This window comes from Equus przewalskii, chromosome 7, assembly GCF_037783145.1.
Source record: "Equus przewalskii isolate Varuska chromosome 7, EquPr2, whole genome shotgun sequence".
Classification (NCBI taxonomy): Eukaryota; Metazoa; Chordata; class Mammalia; order Perissodactyla; family Equidae; genus Equus; species Equus przewalskii.
The window spans coordinates 30,531,251-30,548,873 of record NC_091837.1 but is presented as its reverse complement, the minus strand read 5'-3'; the positions used below and the strand labels follow the sequence as shown (position 1 = coordinate 30,548,873).

The 17,623-nt window shown below is 60.2% G+C and overlaps 2 protein-coding genes across 5 annotated transcripts; one reads left to right on the top strand and one right to left on the bottom strand.

Annotated features, from left to right (window-relative positions):
• Positions 1 to 428: 428 nt before the first annotated feature.
• On the bottom strand, positions 429 to 5,447 carry NOC4L (nucleolar complex associated 4 homolog). 2 transcript variants are annotated; one of them, XM_008524003.2, is made up of 15 exons: positions 5,211 to 5,447; positions 4,789 to 4,909; positions 4,171 to 4,277; positions 3,738 to 3,845; positions 3,323 to 3,472; positions 3,145 to 3,244; positions 2,998 to 3,032; positions 2,483 to 2,533; positions 2,261 to 2,372; positions 1,950 to 2,010; positions 1,588 to 1,698; positions 1,253 to 1,413; positions 1,077 to 1,159; positions 681 to 794; positions 429 to 591 (listed from the first exon to the last, which is right to left on the bottom strand). In XM_008524003.2, the coding sequence occupies exons 1-15, from the start codon at positions 5,325 to 5,327 to the stop codon at positions 475 to 477; spliced, it is 1,548 nt and encodes a 515-aa protein (XP_008522225.1). In that variant the 5' UTR covers positions 5,328 to 5,447; the 3' UTR covers positions 429 to 474. The 2 variants fall into 2 exon arrangements, with proteins under 2 accessions (XP_008522225.1, XP_008522226.1); XM_008524004.2 differs by lacking the exons at positions 4,789 to 4,909; positions 5,211 to 5,447 and having other exon boundaries at positions 3,738 to 3,901.
• A 73-nt stretch (positions 5,448 to 5,520) lies between these two features.
• Positions 5,521 to 16,509, top strand: DDX51 (DEAD-box helicase 51). 3 transcript variants are annotated; one of them, XR_011542504.1, is made up of 17 exons: positions 5,521 to 5,829; positions 5,913 to 6,064; positions 7,106 to 7,256; positions 7,569 to 7,714; positions 7,806 to 7,877; positions 7,978 to 8,084; positions 8,269 to 8,377; positions 8,463 to 8,608; positions 8,809 to 9,007; positions 9,084 to 9,199; positions 9,300 to 9,416; positions 9,621 to 9,722; positions 9,847 to 9,910; positions 10,017 to 10,151; positions 10,440 to 12,985; positions 13,733 to 13,942; positions 15,473 to 16,509. XR_011542504.1 is itself a non-coding variant. In XM_070629380.1 (15 exons), exons 1-15 carry the CDS (start codon positions 5,559 to 5,561, stop codon positions 10,464 to 10,466), a joined length of 1,914 nt encoding a protein of 637 aa, XP_070485481.1. In that variant the 5' UTR covers positions 5,521 to 5,558; the 3' UTR covers positions 10,467 to 13,307. The 3 variants fall into 3 exon arrangements, 1 of the variants encoding a protein (XP_070485481.1); XR_011542503.1 differs by having other exon boundaries at positions 13,733 to 16,509; XM_070629380.1 differs by lacking the exons at positions 13,733 to 13,942; positions 15,473 to 16,509 and having other exon boundaries at positions 10,440 to 13,307.
• Positions 16,510 to 17,623: the final 1,114 nt, after the last annotated feature.

The following is a 17,623-nucleotide window of genomic DNA, read 5'->3' as shown; positions in this document are numbered from 1 at the left end:
GAGCCCCTCTAGTCACTCCCGGGTCACAGAGGCTAACTGTAGCAGGCAAGGTCCAGGGGCTGCACCAGCAGGGGTGTGGCCCAGCCCAGGACGCGAGGGATGCCAGAGCCGGGAGACTCCTGGGGCCCAGCAGAAGGCGCTGCCCAGCACAGCTGTGACCCTGCCTGGCTGGAGCCCCAGGGCAGAGGCTGTTCCTCTGGGTCCCTCCAGACAGGCCGCCTTGGCTACAGAGAAGGGAGGGCCCATGGGCAGCGCCCTCCAAGGAGGCCTGCAGCACAGCGGGCATGCGGGGCTGCAAGTGGACGAGAAGGCACCCTCCGAGCGTGGCCAGCACTGCTGACGCCAGCCCTGTCCCTAGGGAAGACACAAGCGAGGGATCAGCGCCCCCAGGCCCCTGCCCGCCCACCCACGGCCCAGCTGAGTCACTCTCCTACAAAACCATTTATTGGGGGGGAGGCAGGGCACCCGCCTGGGTCAGCTAAGCGTGAAGTGCTGGGCGCACAGATCGTCCCGCCGGCCCAGCAGGCCCCGGGCCGGGATGAACTCCAGCGGCACCGACTCGGGCCCCTTCTTCAGGTCCCGCTCGAACACCTGCAGGGTAGGAGGCATGGACGGACACGCTCATGCTCTGAGTCCCTGTGTCCCCAGCCCCCCAATCCCCATGAGCCCCCGTGCCTCACCTCAAAGGCAGTGAGCTCCAGGAGTGGCGCGAGGCTGACCTCGGGCACGGACAGCACCTGGTTGATGACACTGGCGGCCTTGGACACCTCAGGGTGGTAATGCCGCTGGAGAGCCTGGAGAGCACACGGACGTCACCACCCCTCTGGGCCCAACCCTCGGAGGCGAAGTCCTACCCTCATGAGAGACAGCAGCCGCTTGAGACAGAGGCACGGACTCCCCCAGGTAACCAGGGTGAGGGGTGAGGTAGGGTCCCTGGACATCTGGAAGAGCTTCTGGGAGAAGCCGGGGGCAGAAAGAGTTTTAGCGCATCAGAGAAGCAGAGGAATGCGGGGGTGGCCAGGCGGGCGGGGGAGCCCAGGTGGGGCAGCTCGAGGGGGCAAGCCAGACACCCTTACCTGCAGCTCCCAGAGGGAGCTCTCCAGGGCTCGGCTCTTGGCTGGGTCCTCCTCTCCGGGGTCATAGGGGTCAGCATCCAGCTCTAGGAATGAAACCCAGACCCTGGTCTGTCACCTGCCACAGTACACCGGCCTCTGGGGCCAGGCCTCCCCGGGGTCCCCGGCCAGCCACTCACCAGGGCCCCCGGGGCGGTGCACAAGCACGCGGCAGGCCGGGTGTCTGCGCAGCAGGTTGCAGATGAAGGGCAGGACCATGAGCAGGGCCTCGGGGGGCGCCGTCAGGGCCAGACGGGACAGGCGCTTGGCAAAGGCAGCCACCAGGTAGGCGGGCAGATGGCTGTGCAGGGTGGTGGCGTGAGCCCCCAGTGTGCTGCTTACCAGCCCCCAGCCCCATCCTGGCCCCGGGCTGCAGCCCCACAGAGCTGGGCCGGACTCAGCTCCAGATGAGGCACTGAGGGCTCTGATGCTCTGAGGCCAGGTCAGGCGCCCCCTGTTCCTCCCAAGTACTCACGAGGAGGACAGAAAAAGGTCGGCCAGGTGGAAGAAACGGGCCCGGTACTTGACGTGGAAGACGGACGGGTCCAGGAGACCGTAGAGCTTGCGGTAGAAGTCGGGGTACTCCCTGGGGGTAGGGGACACACACATAAGAGTAGAAGTACAGAGTGAGGGAGGGCACGGGGTGAGGGAACAGGTCAGAGTCCCAGGGAACCACTGCCCCCAGGGCCGTCCTCTACCCTAGGGAGGCCCAGTAGGCTCCCCAAAGCCACTTGACTCCTGGGGAGAACAGGGACCCCAGCCGGGGACAGGGAGCAGACAGGGGAGAGACGGATAGGAAGGGTTGACAGGCCTGCATGCCCCCAGGTGGACACTCACAGGTTGTGCTTATGAATGAGGATAAAAAGTCCGTTCAAGGCCAAGAGACTGATGGCACCCCCTGCAGACAAACACACAGGTGTGGACCCCAACCCAACTGCACCCGACCTGGAACGTGTCCAGTAAAGCTGGAGGCCACGTGCCAGGCAGGGACGGTGGAGCCACCTGCCCCCAGGCCCGCCTGCCTCGGTCTAGCCATAGGAGGGAAGGAAGCCTCCGGCACACCTGTCACTGGCCGGTTGGGCCCCTTGGTCACGGCCCCGCCAGCTGCATGGCTCTAGGCCCCCAACCACCAGGCACTCGGGGCTCACCAATGTCATAGGCTCGGGTGAGAAAGTCAATCATGAGGCTGGGCTGGGCCAGGTGCGGCAGGATGGAGTCGTGCATAATCACCAGCACCTTCTTGCAGATGCTGAGGGGCAGCTGGGAGGGTTGGAGTGGGTCAGGATGCAGCCTGCCCCACCCTGAGGACCACACAGGCCAGTGGGCCCAGGTCAGCCCCCACCCTGCACCCCTAGCCTTCCCGGCCCTACCTTGTGTTTGAGAAAACCAAGCCACATCAGCTGGAAGGCCCTCCTGTGCTCCTGCAGAGAGAGGGACGGAGGCTGCACACGCCGCTCCAACCCCCACCGCAGGGAGGGGGCAGAACAGGCCCCCCTGCCCCCCAGATGCTGCCCACACTCCTCCTCCTGCGTGTACACAGGGATGAGCAGAAACCGAGGCACCCCAGCCAGCCAGCCAGACACCCTGCATCCCTCACAGCAACTAAGGACGGACGGGCACTGCATTCACAGCCCCCGGGGCAACAGCACTCAGCACCGAGGAGCCTCCTGAGAGGGCAGCAGGCCACCTCTGACCTCTGGCAAAGAGCTGCCTGCAGGCCTCCTCACAGCCTGGGTCCTCATGAGCGGCCCTGGTGGCTAAGGCAGGAAGGAGGTGGCTGGCCCTCTCGCCATGTCCCACATGCACTGCCTCCATCTAGACATCAACGGCGCCCCAGGATCAGGCCTGTTCCCAGGGAGGCCACCCACCCTCCAGACCATCTCACCTTCAGGTGAGTAACCTTCCACTTGTCCAACAACTCTGCAAGGAAGGTGAGATGTCACTCAACACGCAGGAGGCAGGCAGTGGCCCGTCAGGGTGCCAGGCTGTGGGGCTCAGGCACCCTGCCCACCTCCCCGCCCAGAGTGCTCACCTGTGCGCCTCACGTAGAAACTGGAGATGTCACTCTCCTGGCGGGGCAGGCTCACGGCAGACAGCAGCGTGAAGGCATTGTTGCAGAAAATGAGGGGTACCTGCCAGAGGCGCTGCCTGAGCACCAGGACACCGCACGCCCACTGCCCACCCCCAGAGACGGGACCCAGCCAGCTCACCTCAGGGTGTCCATTGGCAACCCGGGCCACAACGTCTGAGGCCGCCTGCATCGTGTGGTAGCGGATGTCGTCGTGTTCCAGGTACTCCCGGAACTGGGAGAGGAGCAGCGAGCGGTCCTCCTCCAGCGAGAGCAGGCCTTCCACCACCATCTAGGTGCAGGCCAGGAACTGAATGCCTCTCTCACCACCCAGGACGGGGCAACCCAGGGATGGAGCTCACAAGGCAAAGGTCCAAGCTGGCTGCCAGGGTCCCTGCTGAACCCAACAACCAGCAGACTGCCCAAGGAGACCCCCCAAGCTGGCAGCCTTCCCACCTCTCACAGGAGAGGAAGCACCACATACAAGAGCCACCTGTGCCAGGGGCCCATCCCGGTTCTGGCCGATAAGATCTGTTGGGATCCCACCACCCCTTCACCTTGAAGAGCGGGCGCGGGAACAGATAGTTGCCCTCCCACTTGGGTTTCTCCAGGGGGTGTGCTCCTTCCAGCTGCACGAACTTCATGAGCGTTCCAAGGGCCAGCTCCTGGGAATGGTGGACAATGAAGTGGCTGCAGCGTCCCCAACTACTCATCGTCACCCCTGCAGACAGACCCACAGAGATGCCCCCAGGATTCAGGCCTAAATGCCCATGAGGCGTCACCCATGAAAACAGGAGACAGAACGCACCCACCCACCAGAAAACTAGCTGTGAAAAAGAAGGAAAAAGGCTCCTTCCCTAGACAGGTAAGCACGGGGAGACGGGTGCCTGCAGCCGCAGCCCCAGGCCACTGCTGTGTGCGGAGAGTCTGGGGGCTGGGGGTGTGGAGGATGCACAGGGACGAGGCAAGGCCAATGACCCCAAGACTCACTTTGACCTGAAAGGAGGGGTGGGCCAGGAGCTCCCCCAAACAGTTACAGCAGCTGTGGTAACGATGCCTCATCCACATCTTGTACTTCCGTGTGGCGCCCTGGGACCCTGCAGGCGGGGTGAGGGGGGCAGGGTGGTCAGCCCACACTGATGCCCACACATACCAGGCTGGGCCCAGCCCCACCCGCCCACTGCTTTCTATTCAACGCAAGCAGGGAAATGAATGCAAGCAGACCACCATGGCCCATTCCCCCAGCCAGGGAAAGCAACACCCACTCGAAGGCCAGGGTCTCCATCTCCTCATTTCACCCCAATATCTGGGCATCCAAAAACCAGGACAGGCAGCCCTGGTTTTACCTGACGTTACAGTCAGTGTTAAACAGTGTCAAACCCCACAAAGGATACAAACAAACACCCCTTGCTCAATCTGCTCTAAGTCTAGCTATGAGGATACACGTCTTACCCCCACCCAGCAGAATCACCTGTTCCCTCTTCCCACCGTGGACCTGGGGCGCCCAACCTAGACCCCCTGTGACGACACGGTTTGGGGGGGCTCATCTCATTGGCAAGGTCCCCTCCAACCTGGTGAGCGGACGCCCCGGGCCCTCTGGTCGCTCACCTGCCATGACTGTCTCCTCAGGGGGCAGCTGGCCCACAAACAGCTCTCCCCGCTCCAGCAGGGCCCCGAAGAGGCGGCTGCAAGCGCGCACGGCTTCCTGGATCTCCTCCTGGTCCTCCGACTGCGGGGAGATGCCGGTCGCAGGGTGCCCCGACGGGAACTGTGGTCCCTGCCCCCTGTCCCCACTGGACTCCAGCCCCATCGAACCTCACACCAGACCCCGGCGTGACCTCCCGACCATGCCTCTGCCAAACCTCCCGCCGGATCCTCCAATCGGGAAGCCCTGGGAGACTGGGGTGTGAGGGGGCCCAGGCAGAGTCTGGAGCCGCTCTGCGACTGCCCGCACCCGAGCCCGAGGGCTGTCCGTCTGGCCTCCGGCCCCGGGACCGCGGCCGCGACCCCGCCGCCCGCCGCGGACCCACCTGCAGCACGGCCAGGATGTCGAACACGGCGTTGGCCTCGCCGCGGCTCGCCAGCACCGCCTCCAGCAAGCGGCCCAGCGCCCGGCGCGCGCCCCCGGGGCCGGGGTCCCGCTCCATGCCGCCGCCGCCCCACGCGCAAGACACCGGGACTCCGCGCCGCCGCCCGGCGCGCCACTGACGTCACCGCCGGCGCCCCGCTGACGACACCGTCCGGCGCCGGGGTGCCGCTCCACGCCTCTCCCACCCCGCGCGGAAAGGACCCGGCCTCCCCTCGCGGCGCCGCTGACGTCAGCGCCGGGCGCCTCCGCGTCATCGCGCCGCGCCGGGCCGGAGCGGCGTGCGGCCGGCATGGCGCTCTTCCATGTAGCGCGGTACCCGGGCCCCGAGGCGGCCGGGGCGGAGGCCGGGGCGGACGGCCGGGCCCGCGCGCTGCTGGAGCGGCTGCAGTGCCGGGCCCGGGAGCGGCAGCGGCAGAAGCAGCCGCGGCAGCAGGAGGCCGCGCAGCCCGCGGGGCCGGCGGGGAAGCGGCGGCGGCGGCCGCGCAGACCGCGGAGGCGCGAGGGCGGCGGGGCGCCGGAGAGCAAGCGGCGGAGAGCGGACGGCGAGGACGCGGGCGCAGGTGGGGCCCGACGGGGCGGGGCGGGCCATGGAGCCGGGTCCGCGTGGGGCTGACGCGCCGCCCGCCCCGCTTCTGCCGCGCAGGGAGCAGCGAGGAGGCGCCGGAGGAAAGCGGCGTGGGCGCCGAGGCCGCGGAACAGCCGGGGGCCCCGGACGGACGGCCCCCAGAGGAGGCCTCTGGGCCCCCAGCCCACGCCCTGCTGCTCGGGGGCTTCAGGAGGAGCAGGGCGCCAAAGGTGAGCGGCCCGGGGGTGGGAGGCTGCAGGGCGCGGGCGGCTGTCGTTGATCCGCGCGTGTTGGTGGGGTAGCGCGGAGGGTGATGCCTGTGCCTGGTGGGTGTTGGGTCAGTATTCCTTGAGTGAATAACGTCACGGTTTAACGAGCCGCACCTCAGCGTATTGTGCTGTTTTTATTTTGACTGTTTGAATTTTGCACAGATTCAGCATATTTAGTTTCAGTTGTAAAAGTGTTAATTTCTTGTTCCCTATATCAGCATTGTCAAGGTGGTTTTCGTGCTGCTGTCACGGAGGTCTTTCTAAACAGCTTTGCTTATTTGGGGCGCACATTAAGGAGCTTCTGCTGTGCTGTCACCAACCTAGCAAACAAAACGGGAGATTGCACTAGGTTCCTGGGCTAGTCGGGTCTCTATCTTAGTAGGGGAGATTTTTATGCAAACGGATGTGTGACCTTCAGGGCTCTTGGACTATGACGATTACCGTCAGGAAGAGGGGTTTGGCAGGGTGTATAGGGGCACCATTGTGTTGGGGCACGTGTGGAGGTCCATTCTGAGCTGGGATCAGAAGATGGGAATCAGCCTGATTAAGATGTGGACGAGAGGTGTGTGCCAGATAGAGGGCAGGGTTAGGGCAGAGGCCCTCAGGCAACAGTGGGCTTGGTGTGTAAGAACAGAGGTTTGGATAGCTGGGGCACGTCAAGCGATAGGAAAGGAGGTCAGGGCAGGTGAGGGCCAGGTCACAGGGGCACTCTGTGCATGATGATTCAGAGCATGGATGTTGTTGTAGGTGTGAGGGGAAACCCTTGGGGGTTTCGGGGACGGGCACCTTTTGGTGTTTCTCAATTACTTTAAAGGCTGTGTGGAGAGTGGGTTGTGGGGCATCGAGGGAGAGCTGGGAAACTAGTGAGAAGGTTTGTTGGGACCTCTTTCCTGCAGCCCTCAGCCTGAGTGTCTTGAGTCCTTGGTTTCTGCAGGCCCTGCTCTCCCAGCCAGAAGGGCTCTGGAGTATTCACCTCGCCCCTTTTCTTACTTTTTGTGACAGGTCCAGCCTTTCCTGCCAGCCTGGCTGGCCGAGCCAAGCTGTGTTGAAAAGAACGTCACCAAAGACTTGGTGCCTATTGAGGATGTCCCTGAGGTCCACCCTGACTTACAGAAGAAGTTGCGGGCACATGGCATCTCATCCTACTTTCCAGGTGCCCCAGCCCTGGGCAGAGGATGGGGCAGATTCCTTCTGGAGCATCCTCACACAGAATCATGCAAGGCTATAGCTTAGCAGCTGCCAACACCAACAGCTGCTGTGCACGCACAGCATCGAGTGTGGTCTTGGTCTCTGCATCTTTGGCCACCTGAGCCTGAGACTCCTCAAGGCTCTGATGCTGCCCTTGAGCGAGAGCTGCCCCACCCAAGGTCACAGACCGGGAGAGGCTGCTTCTGGCCTTGGCAACTGTGTTTATTCTGGGTGTCCCTGCACAAACGTGACTTGCCTCTTGCTCTTCCTTGTTCAGTCCAGGCGGCAGTGATTCCTGCTCTCCTGGAGAGCATGGCCAACGGGTTTCTAGTGGGCAGAGGTGGCTACCAGCCCAGCGACCTTTGTGTTTCTGCCCCGACGGGCAGTGGGAAGACCCTGGCCTTTGTCATCCCTTTGGTGCAGGTGAGCGTAAGGAACCCACGTACCCTCCAAGGGGGCTTGATGCACAGGGAGCCAGCCTTGCTGACGCAGGTGGCTGTCTCTCCTGCCGCAGGCCCTGCTCCATCGAGCCGTGTGCCAGGTCCGTGCCCTGGTTGTGCTGCCCACCAAGGAGCTGGCCCAGCAGGTACGTGGACCCTGCACCTGGAGGTCAGACCCAGAGTCCCTGTCTTGGCGGCGTGGGTGCATTGACAAGGCCAGTACAGTGACGGCTAGTCTTCCTTCAGGTGAGCAAAGTGTTCAACGTCTACACAGATGCCACTCCTCTGCGGGTCGCTCTGGTCACCGGGCAGAAGACTCTGGCCAAGGAGCAGGAAACTCTCGTCCAGAGAACGTAGGTCCTGCTGGGCCTGGGCTTTTCAAGAAAATGGGTTTATTAGCTTGTGCAGCAGGAGCAGGCAGCAGGCACGTGGTAGCCACCTGGTCCCCTGGGGAGCAGAGAGCACTGCCATCCGCAGGTTCCCCACGTTGCAGGGGTCAATGGGGGGACACTTGCTAGGCCACTCTCTGCTCCACAGAGTAGATGGCTTCCGCTGCCTGGCTGACATTGTGGTGGCCACGCCTGGCCGCTTGGTGGACCACATCGACCAGACCCCGGGATTCAGCCTCCAGCAGCTCCGTTTCCTGGTAGGTTGCCAGCCCTGAGGGAGGTCCAGGTTTGGAGCTGAGGCTGACCTCAGCTGCCAGACCGCAGGCCTCCTGTCTCCTGCAGGTCATTGACGAGGCCGACAGGATGATAGACAGCATGCATCAATCCTGGCTGCCGCGGGTCATGGCGGCAGCCTTCCCGAGAGAGGGCACCAAGAGCCTCTTTTCTCTGCTCCAGAGAAGGCAGCCCCAGGCCATCACTGCTGCCAGGTAGCCGGCACCGAGCTTGCTCTGCACTCAGCGCAGCCACCTCAGCACGAGCTCCCTCCCTTGGTCTCTCCTGTCTCTGAGACCCACCCCTCCTGGCCTGGTCTGACCTGGGGCAGCCAGCCTTGAGGAAACCCCCCAGGACTGAGGAGGGCAGGCTGGCTGGGCCTCAACTGCTCTCCCAGTGCCTGCCCCTCTTTCAGCACCTGCTGTCCCCAGATGCCGCTGCAGAAGCTGCTCTTCTCGGCCACTCTGACCCAGAACCCCGAGAAGCTGCAGCAGCTCGGCCTCCACCAACCCCGCCTCTTCTCCACGGGGCTGGCACAGCGGGGTTCCAGAGACGCTGACGCAGAGGCGGACGGGGAGTCGGCTGGGAAGTACACCTTCCCCGCAGGGCTCACGGTGAGCGGGGCGCATGGGGACAGGGGGGCGTGCCCAAGCACTCAGGGCCCCGCCAACCCTGTGCTGTCCCCCACAGCACCACTATGTGCCCTGCAGCCTCCGCTCCAAGCCATTGGTTGTCCTGCACCTCGTCTTAGAGATGAACTTCTCAAGGGTCCTCTGTTTTACCAATTCCCGTGAGAACTCCCATAGGTGAGGCCCAGCGGGCCAGCTGGGGGTGGAGGTGGAGGCAGTGGCAGTGGCAGTGGCAGTTCTGGCCCCAGCCCACCTGGCTTTGGCTTTTCCCACCCAGGCTCTTCCTGCTAGCCCAGGCTTTCGGGGGTGTGAGTGTGGCCGAGTTCTCCTCCCGCTACGGGCCTGGCCAGAGGAAGATGATCTTGAAGCAGTTTGAGCAGGGAAAGATACAGCTGTGAGTACTTGGAAAGAGGGGCTGAGGTCCTGCTCTGGGGCGCAGTGGCACCCACCCTAGGTGTCAGCCTGGGCCCCCTGAAGGGTGCCTCCTACAGGAAATTCATCTCCTAACTCTGTGGCGGCGTCCCCAGCAGGGCTGGGTGAGGGGGTAGTCCCGGCTCCTGGCCTTGGGCAGGGCCCCCAGCTCCTTGTATCCCCCCAGCCTCATCAGCACAGATGCCATGGCCCGTGGCATCGATGTGCAGGGCGTGCAGCTGGTGGTCAACTATGATGCCCCCCAGTACCTGCGGACCTACGTGCACCGGTGAGGGCTGGCCTGGGGATGCCTGCGTAGGGCTGTTCCATGGTTTGGGTGGCAAGTGGCCTGTCCCATCAGACCCTGAAGGGTTGGGGGGCACTGCTCTGGAGATTGCTGTGCTTGGTTTCAGGGTTGGGAGAACTGCCCGTGCCGGAAAAACTGGACAGGCCTTCACGCTGCTCCTTAAAGTGCAGGTCAGCCCACATGGGTCTTGGCGGGAGGTAGGGGAGGCAGGGGCCTCTGTTCATGGCACCACCGGGGAGGACGGGACCCCCTTCCCAATTATGTGCTTCTCTCCAGGAAAGGAGATTTCTCCGGATGCTGGCTGAAGGCGGGGTGCCTGAACTGGAGCGGCACGACACCCCCAGCAAGCTCCTGCAACCGCTGGTCCCTCGGTACGAGGCGGCCTTGTCCCAGCTGGAGAGGGCTGTCAAGGTGAGGGGCCACAGCGCTCTCCTGTTTCTGGAGAAGACCTGAAGTTGCCACGTAGTAAACGTGGGGAAGGGAGACGAGGCGCTGGGTTTGCCCCCAAGCTTCCTGGCGGAGGAGACCTGGGCTCTGGTGATGGAGGTGCACAGCCCCAGGGGTGCTGTGGCCAGAACCGTGCTTTCTGAGTGAGCACCCCGTGTCTCTTCCTCTTAGGGCCGAGGGGTGGGGCCGGGCCCTGCAGACCAGGGAGGGGTAGGACCGCGCATCGATGAACCCTCTCCTCTCCTCCTACAGGAAGAGCGAAAGCAGAAGGCGGCCTAGGCCAGGGCTGGGGCGGAACAGGCCCTGTCCACGCCAGCGAGGTGTCTGTTTTCTCCTGCTGGGCTTGGCTACCTTCTTTCTAGAAAAACCCTGAGTGCTGATTGCTGGACGTGCGAGCAAAAGACAGGGATTCCTGGGAAAGGGCCTTCCCAGGCACACTGCCCGCTCCTGCCAGGCCCTTGGACGTGAGGCTCTTTTGGCCACTGCACTATGCCTCACGCTGGGGTAACTCGGGCCCAGGCCTGAGACCGTCAGGGATGCATAAGATCAGCCTCTGGTCAGGGCGATCTTTCTGCAAACAGGACTCAGTAAACCACCCCAGGACTGACAGGGTGGTGTCTGTCATGGTTTTGGCTGAGAGTTGGGAGGTAGGCTTGAGCTAGTTTTGGAACTCTAGCTCTTCTAACAACGTAAGTGTGTTCACCATCCTGCATCGGAAAGGTTGCCCTGAGTCCCTCACTCGCAGGGTGAGGTGGCTGTGCCGCACCCCAGGCTGCTGAGTGACATCTGCAAGCCCTACCTAGCAGATCCGGGAAGGAAAGCATCATCTGGGAGGTGTTTCCACTGATACAGGTGTCAGCATAGACAGAGGAGAGAGCCACAGAGTCAGCAACACTTTATCTTGCAATCCATCACCAACCCGGTATAAAATAAACCTGCAGCATGAGATAGTCTTTGTCATGAATGTAACGGAAGACGGACCTCAGAGCACTGACCACTGTCTGCAAGAAGCCTTTGTTTTAAAAATTTATATGCTGATGTCACAATAAACTCTTAAAAAAATAGAAACAAACTGTGGTTTCTTATCTCTGCCTGAGGTACGATATTCACTTCAAAATAACGATCTGAAGCACAAAGCCTCGTGTTCCGTCATCGCTGCCGCCTGAGCAAATGTAGAGCAAGTACCCATCTCGGCAGCACCCAGCCAGACGCTGCAGACATCTGAGGGCTGCAGGCCAGTGGGCTCTGTGCGACACGGTGCACCCAGCACGTGCCAGAAACATGAGGCCCGAGGCCTGGCACGTGAGGGACGGTGCAGGCACGGGACGCACCTGGAGAAGAGGCATCTCTCTCTGTCATACAGCCTCTAGGCCAGGCCTGTCATCCCGCTCGGGGACCTTCCTACGTGTGGAAATGGAGCAGCGCCAGTCAGGCAGCGGCCCCCCTGGCCTGGGCCAGCCCAGTGCCTCCCGCCCTGACATCTGGGATGCGTTGCACTTGCGCAGGACTCACCCTGCTCGCTGTCGGGCCACCAGCCGCCTCCCTCCACTGGGTTGGCTGGGGGCCTTGAACCAGACAGCAGAGGCCACATCTGGACCTTGCGCTGCTGACTGGGGGTCTCGCTGGCAGCCAGAGCCTGCCCAGGGCGTGATGTCTGTGGGGAGGCGATGGTCACACCTGCTGCTGCATTGCTGTCTGCTGGGCCGCCAGTGCTGTCGCAGGAAGCACCTGAACCTGCTGCCATCCAGCCACGGCTGAGCCTGTACATTTGAGGGGATGTGACAAATACAGTGTTCTGTTAAAAAAGGCTTCACACTGCTCTCATCTTCCTGGGGACATATTAGTCCTCCGAGAGGCTGAAGTCTGTCTCAGTGAGTAGGGAGCGCGTAGTCAGTGCTGAAACAGGACAGTAAGCCCTGGCATTAGCTGCGTCTGATCTCTGAGAAAGCGACACCCAGAATTACCAGAATTCTGCTCAGGGAACGTGAACAGCCCAGTGACCGGGTCTAGCTCTTGGTCACGGGACACACACGTCATTAGAACTGACTTCCAGGTGGCGGTGTGAGGAGCACTGCAGATCTTCCAGAGAAAAACCACGACTCACAGAAATTACCACAACCCAGCCATTTAAAGTCTGCAAATTGTCCTATGGGCAGACAGCAGTGGAGACATATTTATCCAAGAAAACCTAATCCTCAGGAAGAACGAGAGTCCGCTGCGTTTGAGCCCTGCAGCCTGCCCAGCTCAGCTGACGCACACTCCCCTCCTGGTGTGTCAGCCAAGAACACTGGCCACTGAGCCATGAGAAGGTGCTTGTCGCTAGTCACCAGGAAAACGCACAGCAAAACCAGCTGGAGAGGCCACCCCTCCCCCGGGAGGAGCAGAGACAGACAATGCAGGTGTGCGTGAGGCTGCAGGGAAACGATCCCTTGCACGCTGCCCGTCAGGTGTGAAACTAGTGAGACGTGGAGCCGCCATAGGACCCCAGGATTCCACTCCCAGGCACAAGCCCAGAGAAATGGAAGTGTCCACATGGGAGCCTGTGCACACGGGTTTACAGCAGTGTTGTTCATCATACTGAGGGGCGGAGACAGCCCAAACATCCGGCGACGTGTGAATGGATAACAAACGGCATGTGCATCGTGGGTGGAAAGGGGCGAAGCACAGACCTGTGACAACATGGGAGGCCCTCGAGAGCATCCTAAGGACAGAAGCCAGACCTCAAGGCCACATCCTGGGTTATGCCTCTGTGCGGAGCGCCCAGAACAGACACCCACGGAGACGGAAAGGAGATGAAGGTTGCTGGGAGGGGGACTGGGGGGCGGGGGAGCTGGTAATGGGTGTGGGGTTTCTTTTTGGGATGACCAAAAAGTTTAAAATTGGATGAGTGAATTGCTTACTATGTGAATTGTAGCTCAGTGAAGCACTTTGTTAAAGAAATACACACACGCATGTCACCTGGTGACAGGGTCACTGAGAACACCAGGCTGCTGGCCTCACCTGCCTTTTCTTTACATTCAGACAGGCTTGGATCAGGGCTGAGGGAGAAGATCAGGGCGTTGACAAAAGACAACAGCTGAACGTTCTGATTTTTGGAATAAATGTCAGCAGAACACAAAATTTGATTATCGTATCTACTGAGGATTGTGGAGTAGCTGGGCCCGTGGGGACAGGAGGCTGGGGTCTGCCCAGGAGACTAACTGGTACATGGGGCAGCCGGGCAAGCACGCCCCAGCAGGACACAGAAGTTCCAAGAAGGTCAAATAAAAAGCGGGGAGAGTATTCTCGTGTGGGGCACAGACACAGACAGGGGTCGGGGCAGGGACACCGGCACAGGCCGGGTCAATGGAGAGGGCGAAAGGTTGGGAGGACATGGCTGCTCACCTGCAGGGCCGCGGGCCCCGTCTGTGAAGGCTGGCCACCGCTGTCTGCTGCCGAACGAGTGGAGGGATCTCCGCAGCCTGCGGAGCAGAGGACAGGAAGGAGACTAAGCAGGGCACAGCGGGCCACGGCCTGTCCCAACGCTCCTGTGTCCTCACTTCTAGGCAAGGAAGGGCCTCTGAAGTAGGAAAGTGACCATCAGACAAACACGGACGTCACCCCACCTGGGCCTGAGAATGGCGGCTGCTCGTCACTTTGACCTTGAGGGAGGTACCAGCCTACCTGCAGCTGCCCCTGCACCTGCTGGGTCCCCATGGCCCTGGGCTCCTGGGACACGGGCGAAGTCAGAAACAGAGTCTGTAGGGTGGGCCGGGGTGAGTAGGTGACGTTTTGCTCCTGGCCTGTCTGGTGCTGGGCATTCACCTGGACAAGCATCAAAAGAGTGGAAGGGCAGACCACCTGCTGGAGAACCACATGCTTGGTTCCAGAGAAGCACCCCTCTGCCTGGCATGGGCCTCCCTTGCAGTGACGGGTCACCAGTATAGGGTGGGGGAGAGGAGACATTCTGCATCATGAAGGCTCCCTCTCTCCGGGAGACCATGCAACCCCAGAACTGTATTTCCCTGGAGTTTAGGAAGTGAGCACATTCCAGATGGCCGTGGCCTCTGACCTCTCGGCCCTCCTAGGGGATACCCTGGCCAGGCCAGCTCACTAGCACCATGGCACACAGAAGCCAGCATGGGCCCCCTCAGCCCCCCAGGGGTACAGAGCCAGACAGCCGTCCCCACTGCCCCTCGTCTCCTTGTGGCTCTTGCTCTCAGCACAGCTGTGCCAGGTTGGGGCAGGAGGCAACAGGTGTGTCACCCAGAAAAGCCACAGGTGCCAGCAGGCTACCAGGAAGGCTGGGGCTGGGAGAGGAACACACTGCAGGGTAGTGCTCTGGTGGCGCCCGGTGGGGAGATCCTCCATCAGCAAAAAAACAGGGAAACATTCTCCAGTGTTTCCCAGTGAGCATGTGGGGAAAAAGAGTACAAGACCCTCCTGCTAAGGAACCGTGTAGAAGGTGCCTGCCAAAGCTTTCCCCGGCAGGTGTGTGGAGGGGGCGGGCTGTGCCCTGCCAGCTCCTCCTCCCCGGGCACAGTGACACCTTCCCATACAACAAGCAAAGGTTCTAGGAGGGTCACTGAGCCGTATCCCGCAGCTCTGCACAGCCTGGGCAGGAGGTGAGAGCTCTGCCCCGGTGCCCAGGCAGGGTCTTCAGCATCCGTGCGTGTTGTTGAAAGTGCACACAGCTGCCAGGGCGTCAGTGCAGAGCCTCGGGGGTTAGAACGCAAACAAGAGGATTGTGGTGCCACCTGCTACTCTGCAATGTGATGCTCACCATCATCCCTGTAACACGACACGTGATCATCGAGGGTCACCCCACATCCCTGCTCCCCCTGAATCTGGATTCCCATCCCATTCCCCTGAAGATCTAGTCCTAATGTGTTTCATGCTTGGAATTCCTTTATAGATCCCAGATTGGGCTCCTCTGCAATAGAAACGTGCTCACAAATTGGCCACATGGCTCTAAGTGTTCAAAATAATAATCTTCTGGATTGAGAAGTCAGTACAATTATTATTGGTATGCCAGTCATCACAATAACAAGTATATTAGGAATTATGGTAAATCATTACTAACTATAAGAAGTAAAGTTAAACTCTAACAAGATGGATAGGACTGGTCTATTTTCTTGCGCTAGCCCATCTGTCCATGGATGACAGAGGATTAGGTGTCAAATCTATACTTGTTCTTCCTATTTATAAATCAAAACATTGAGAAAATCCCATTCCCATTAAGAAGCTGATGGTACCAGAAAGCATTTTGTTGTAGAAACGTCACTCGACTCTTTGATCCCTTTCAGAGCTATATGCAAAAAATCACCCAGTGTCGATCGCCAAAGATTACGCCGCATGCTCTCAGCTGGCAGCTGGGTGGGTCCTCCTCCAGATTTTGCTGAAACACAAACCAGAAGCCGCTGATGGGAAGCAGCTGTGTGGGCTGGCTGCTCGAGCCGCACCCTCGGCCCGCAGCCAACACCGCCTTGTCGTCTCGAGTTGTTCACACGCAGGCAGTGGCTGACAGTCAGACATGGGATGTGAGGGTTCTGGGGACGGATCTCCTCACGGCCGCTGTCACTGCGTCCTTGGGAGCCTGTGTGTAGCTCCGTGTGATGGTTGATGCTCGCTTGGCCTGCTCCTCCTTGGACTACGCTGGGGCTCCTCCCTGCTCTCTCCGGTGCCTGGGTCCCTCTCCGCCCCTTCTCATGCTCGAGTGTGAGCTCCCAGGAACGTGCACAGGTGTGCGCAGGGCCGGCGAGGCCAGGGGCATCACGGCACAGCTTCCCAGAGCATCGCTTTTACCTCCCATCGAGGGTCATGTTCTTTCCTGAGTGAGAGTCTGCCTGGTGAGTGTTCTGTTTGGTCTGGATGTCTTTATCTCACTCTGGTTTTTGAAAGACACCTTTATCTCAACACTCTGATGATGTTTCTGGCTTCCATCGCTGCCCCTGAGAGGTGGGCCGTCTCTCTGATGCCCATGTTTCCTCCTGTGCTCTGTGATCTCAGTGTCCGAGTTCAGTCTCTGTCTGGCCAGGATCTTTTCCTTATCCTGATTGAGGCCAGTTGAGTTTCCTGAATCTCTGGACTGGTTTCTTAAACCGGTTCTGGAAAATTCTCAGCCATTACCTCTTTCTCCCATTCTCTGCTGGAACTCAATGCAACATTAGCCCTTCTCACCCCTCATTCTGCCTCCTTTGTCTCTTGTGCATCTTTTTTTCCTGTTCTCTGTGCTGCAATAGGTTTATTTTCTCCAGGCCTCTCTCCAGTCACAAACCCTCTAATATGCTGTTTGTTGAAAAGTGCAGTATTATTTGCATATAATAAAAGTCACCCTTTTCGACGTATGGTTCTGAGTTTTGACAAAGGCACCACCAACACAGTCAAGAGCAGACCATTTCCATCCCCCGAAAGCCCTCTTGCCCCTTTGAGGTCAGTCCTTCCCCTGCACTCAGCCCTGGAACCACAGAGCTGTCACCTGTCCCTGCGTTTGTGCCTTTTCCAGAATGTCATACAGACGAAACCACGCCGTGGGCAGCTGTTCGAGCCTGGCTTCTTTCTTTTCACATCATACACTCGAGACTCCTGCCTGCATCCCGAGCACAGGCAGTGCAGTCCTCTTAGGTGCAGTGGTAGCCCACCATGCAGGGCAGGGTGGGGGTGGGAGGGTTGTTTCTCCATCAACCAGGCGAGGAGCGCTTGGGCTGCTCCTGGTTGGGCGAGCATGAAGAAGGGCTCAGACACCTGCTGCAGGTGGTTGTGTGGTGGGAGGCTGTCGTTCCTGTGTGAACAGTGAGAAGCGGCCTTATGGGTCACAGGGGAAATGCCGTGCTGCTTCCAGAGGGGCCCTGCCCCCAACAAGTGCAGAGCTTCTGGGCGCCACATCCTCACCAGCACCCGGTCTTTTCTGTCTGGTTTTTAGCCGTCTGATAGGTGTGCAGTGGCTTTCCATTGTGGTTTTAACTTGCGTTTCCCTAATGATGACGGTGAACATCCTTTCATGTGTTTATCTGCTTTGGTGAGGCATCTCTTCAAATCTTTTGCCCACTTTTAAAAATGGGTTATTTTCTTATTCAGTTTTGACAATTCTTTATTGTGAAATAACGAGAAATATACATGTTGACCTGTGGCCCCCGTTCCTGACACAGAGCTTCTAAAACCCATGGAATCTCCTGAGTGACGGGTGCTAGGGGTCCTTTTGTTCCAATGAGGTGACTCTGGGTGGGCTCCTGGTTGGGGTTTGGCCACCAGAAAGACCACACCAGGATTAGAAGCCTGGAACTTTTAGCCCCAGAGAGGGGAGAGGGGCTGCAGATTGAGTTGATAACCGTGCCCACGTGATGAAGCCGCTGTAAAAACCCGAAAGGACAGGGTTTGGAGAGCTTTGGGGCTGGGAGCAGGCGGAGGCACTGGGAGAGGGGACCTGGAGAGGGCAAGGCAGCCCGGCCCTCCCACTC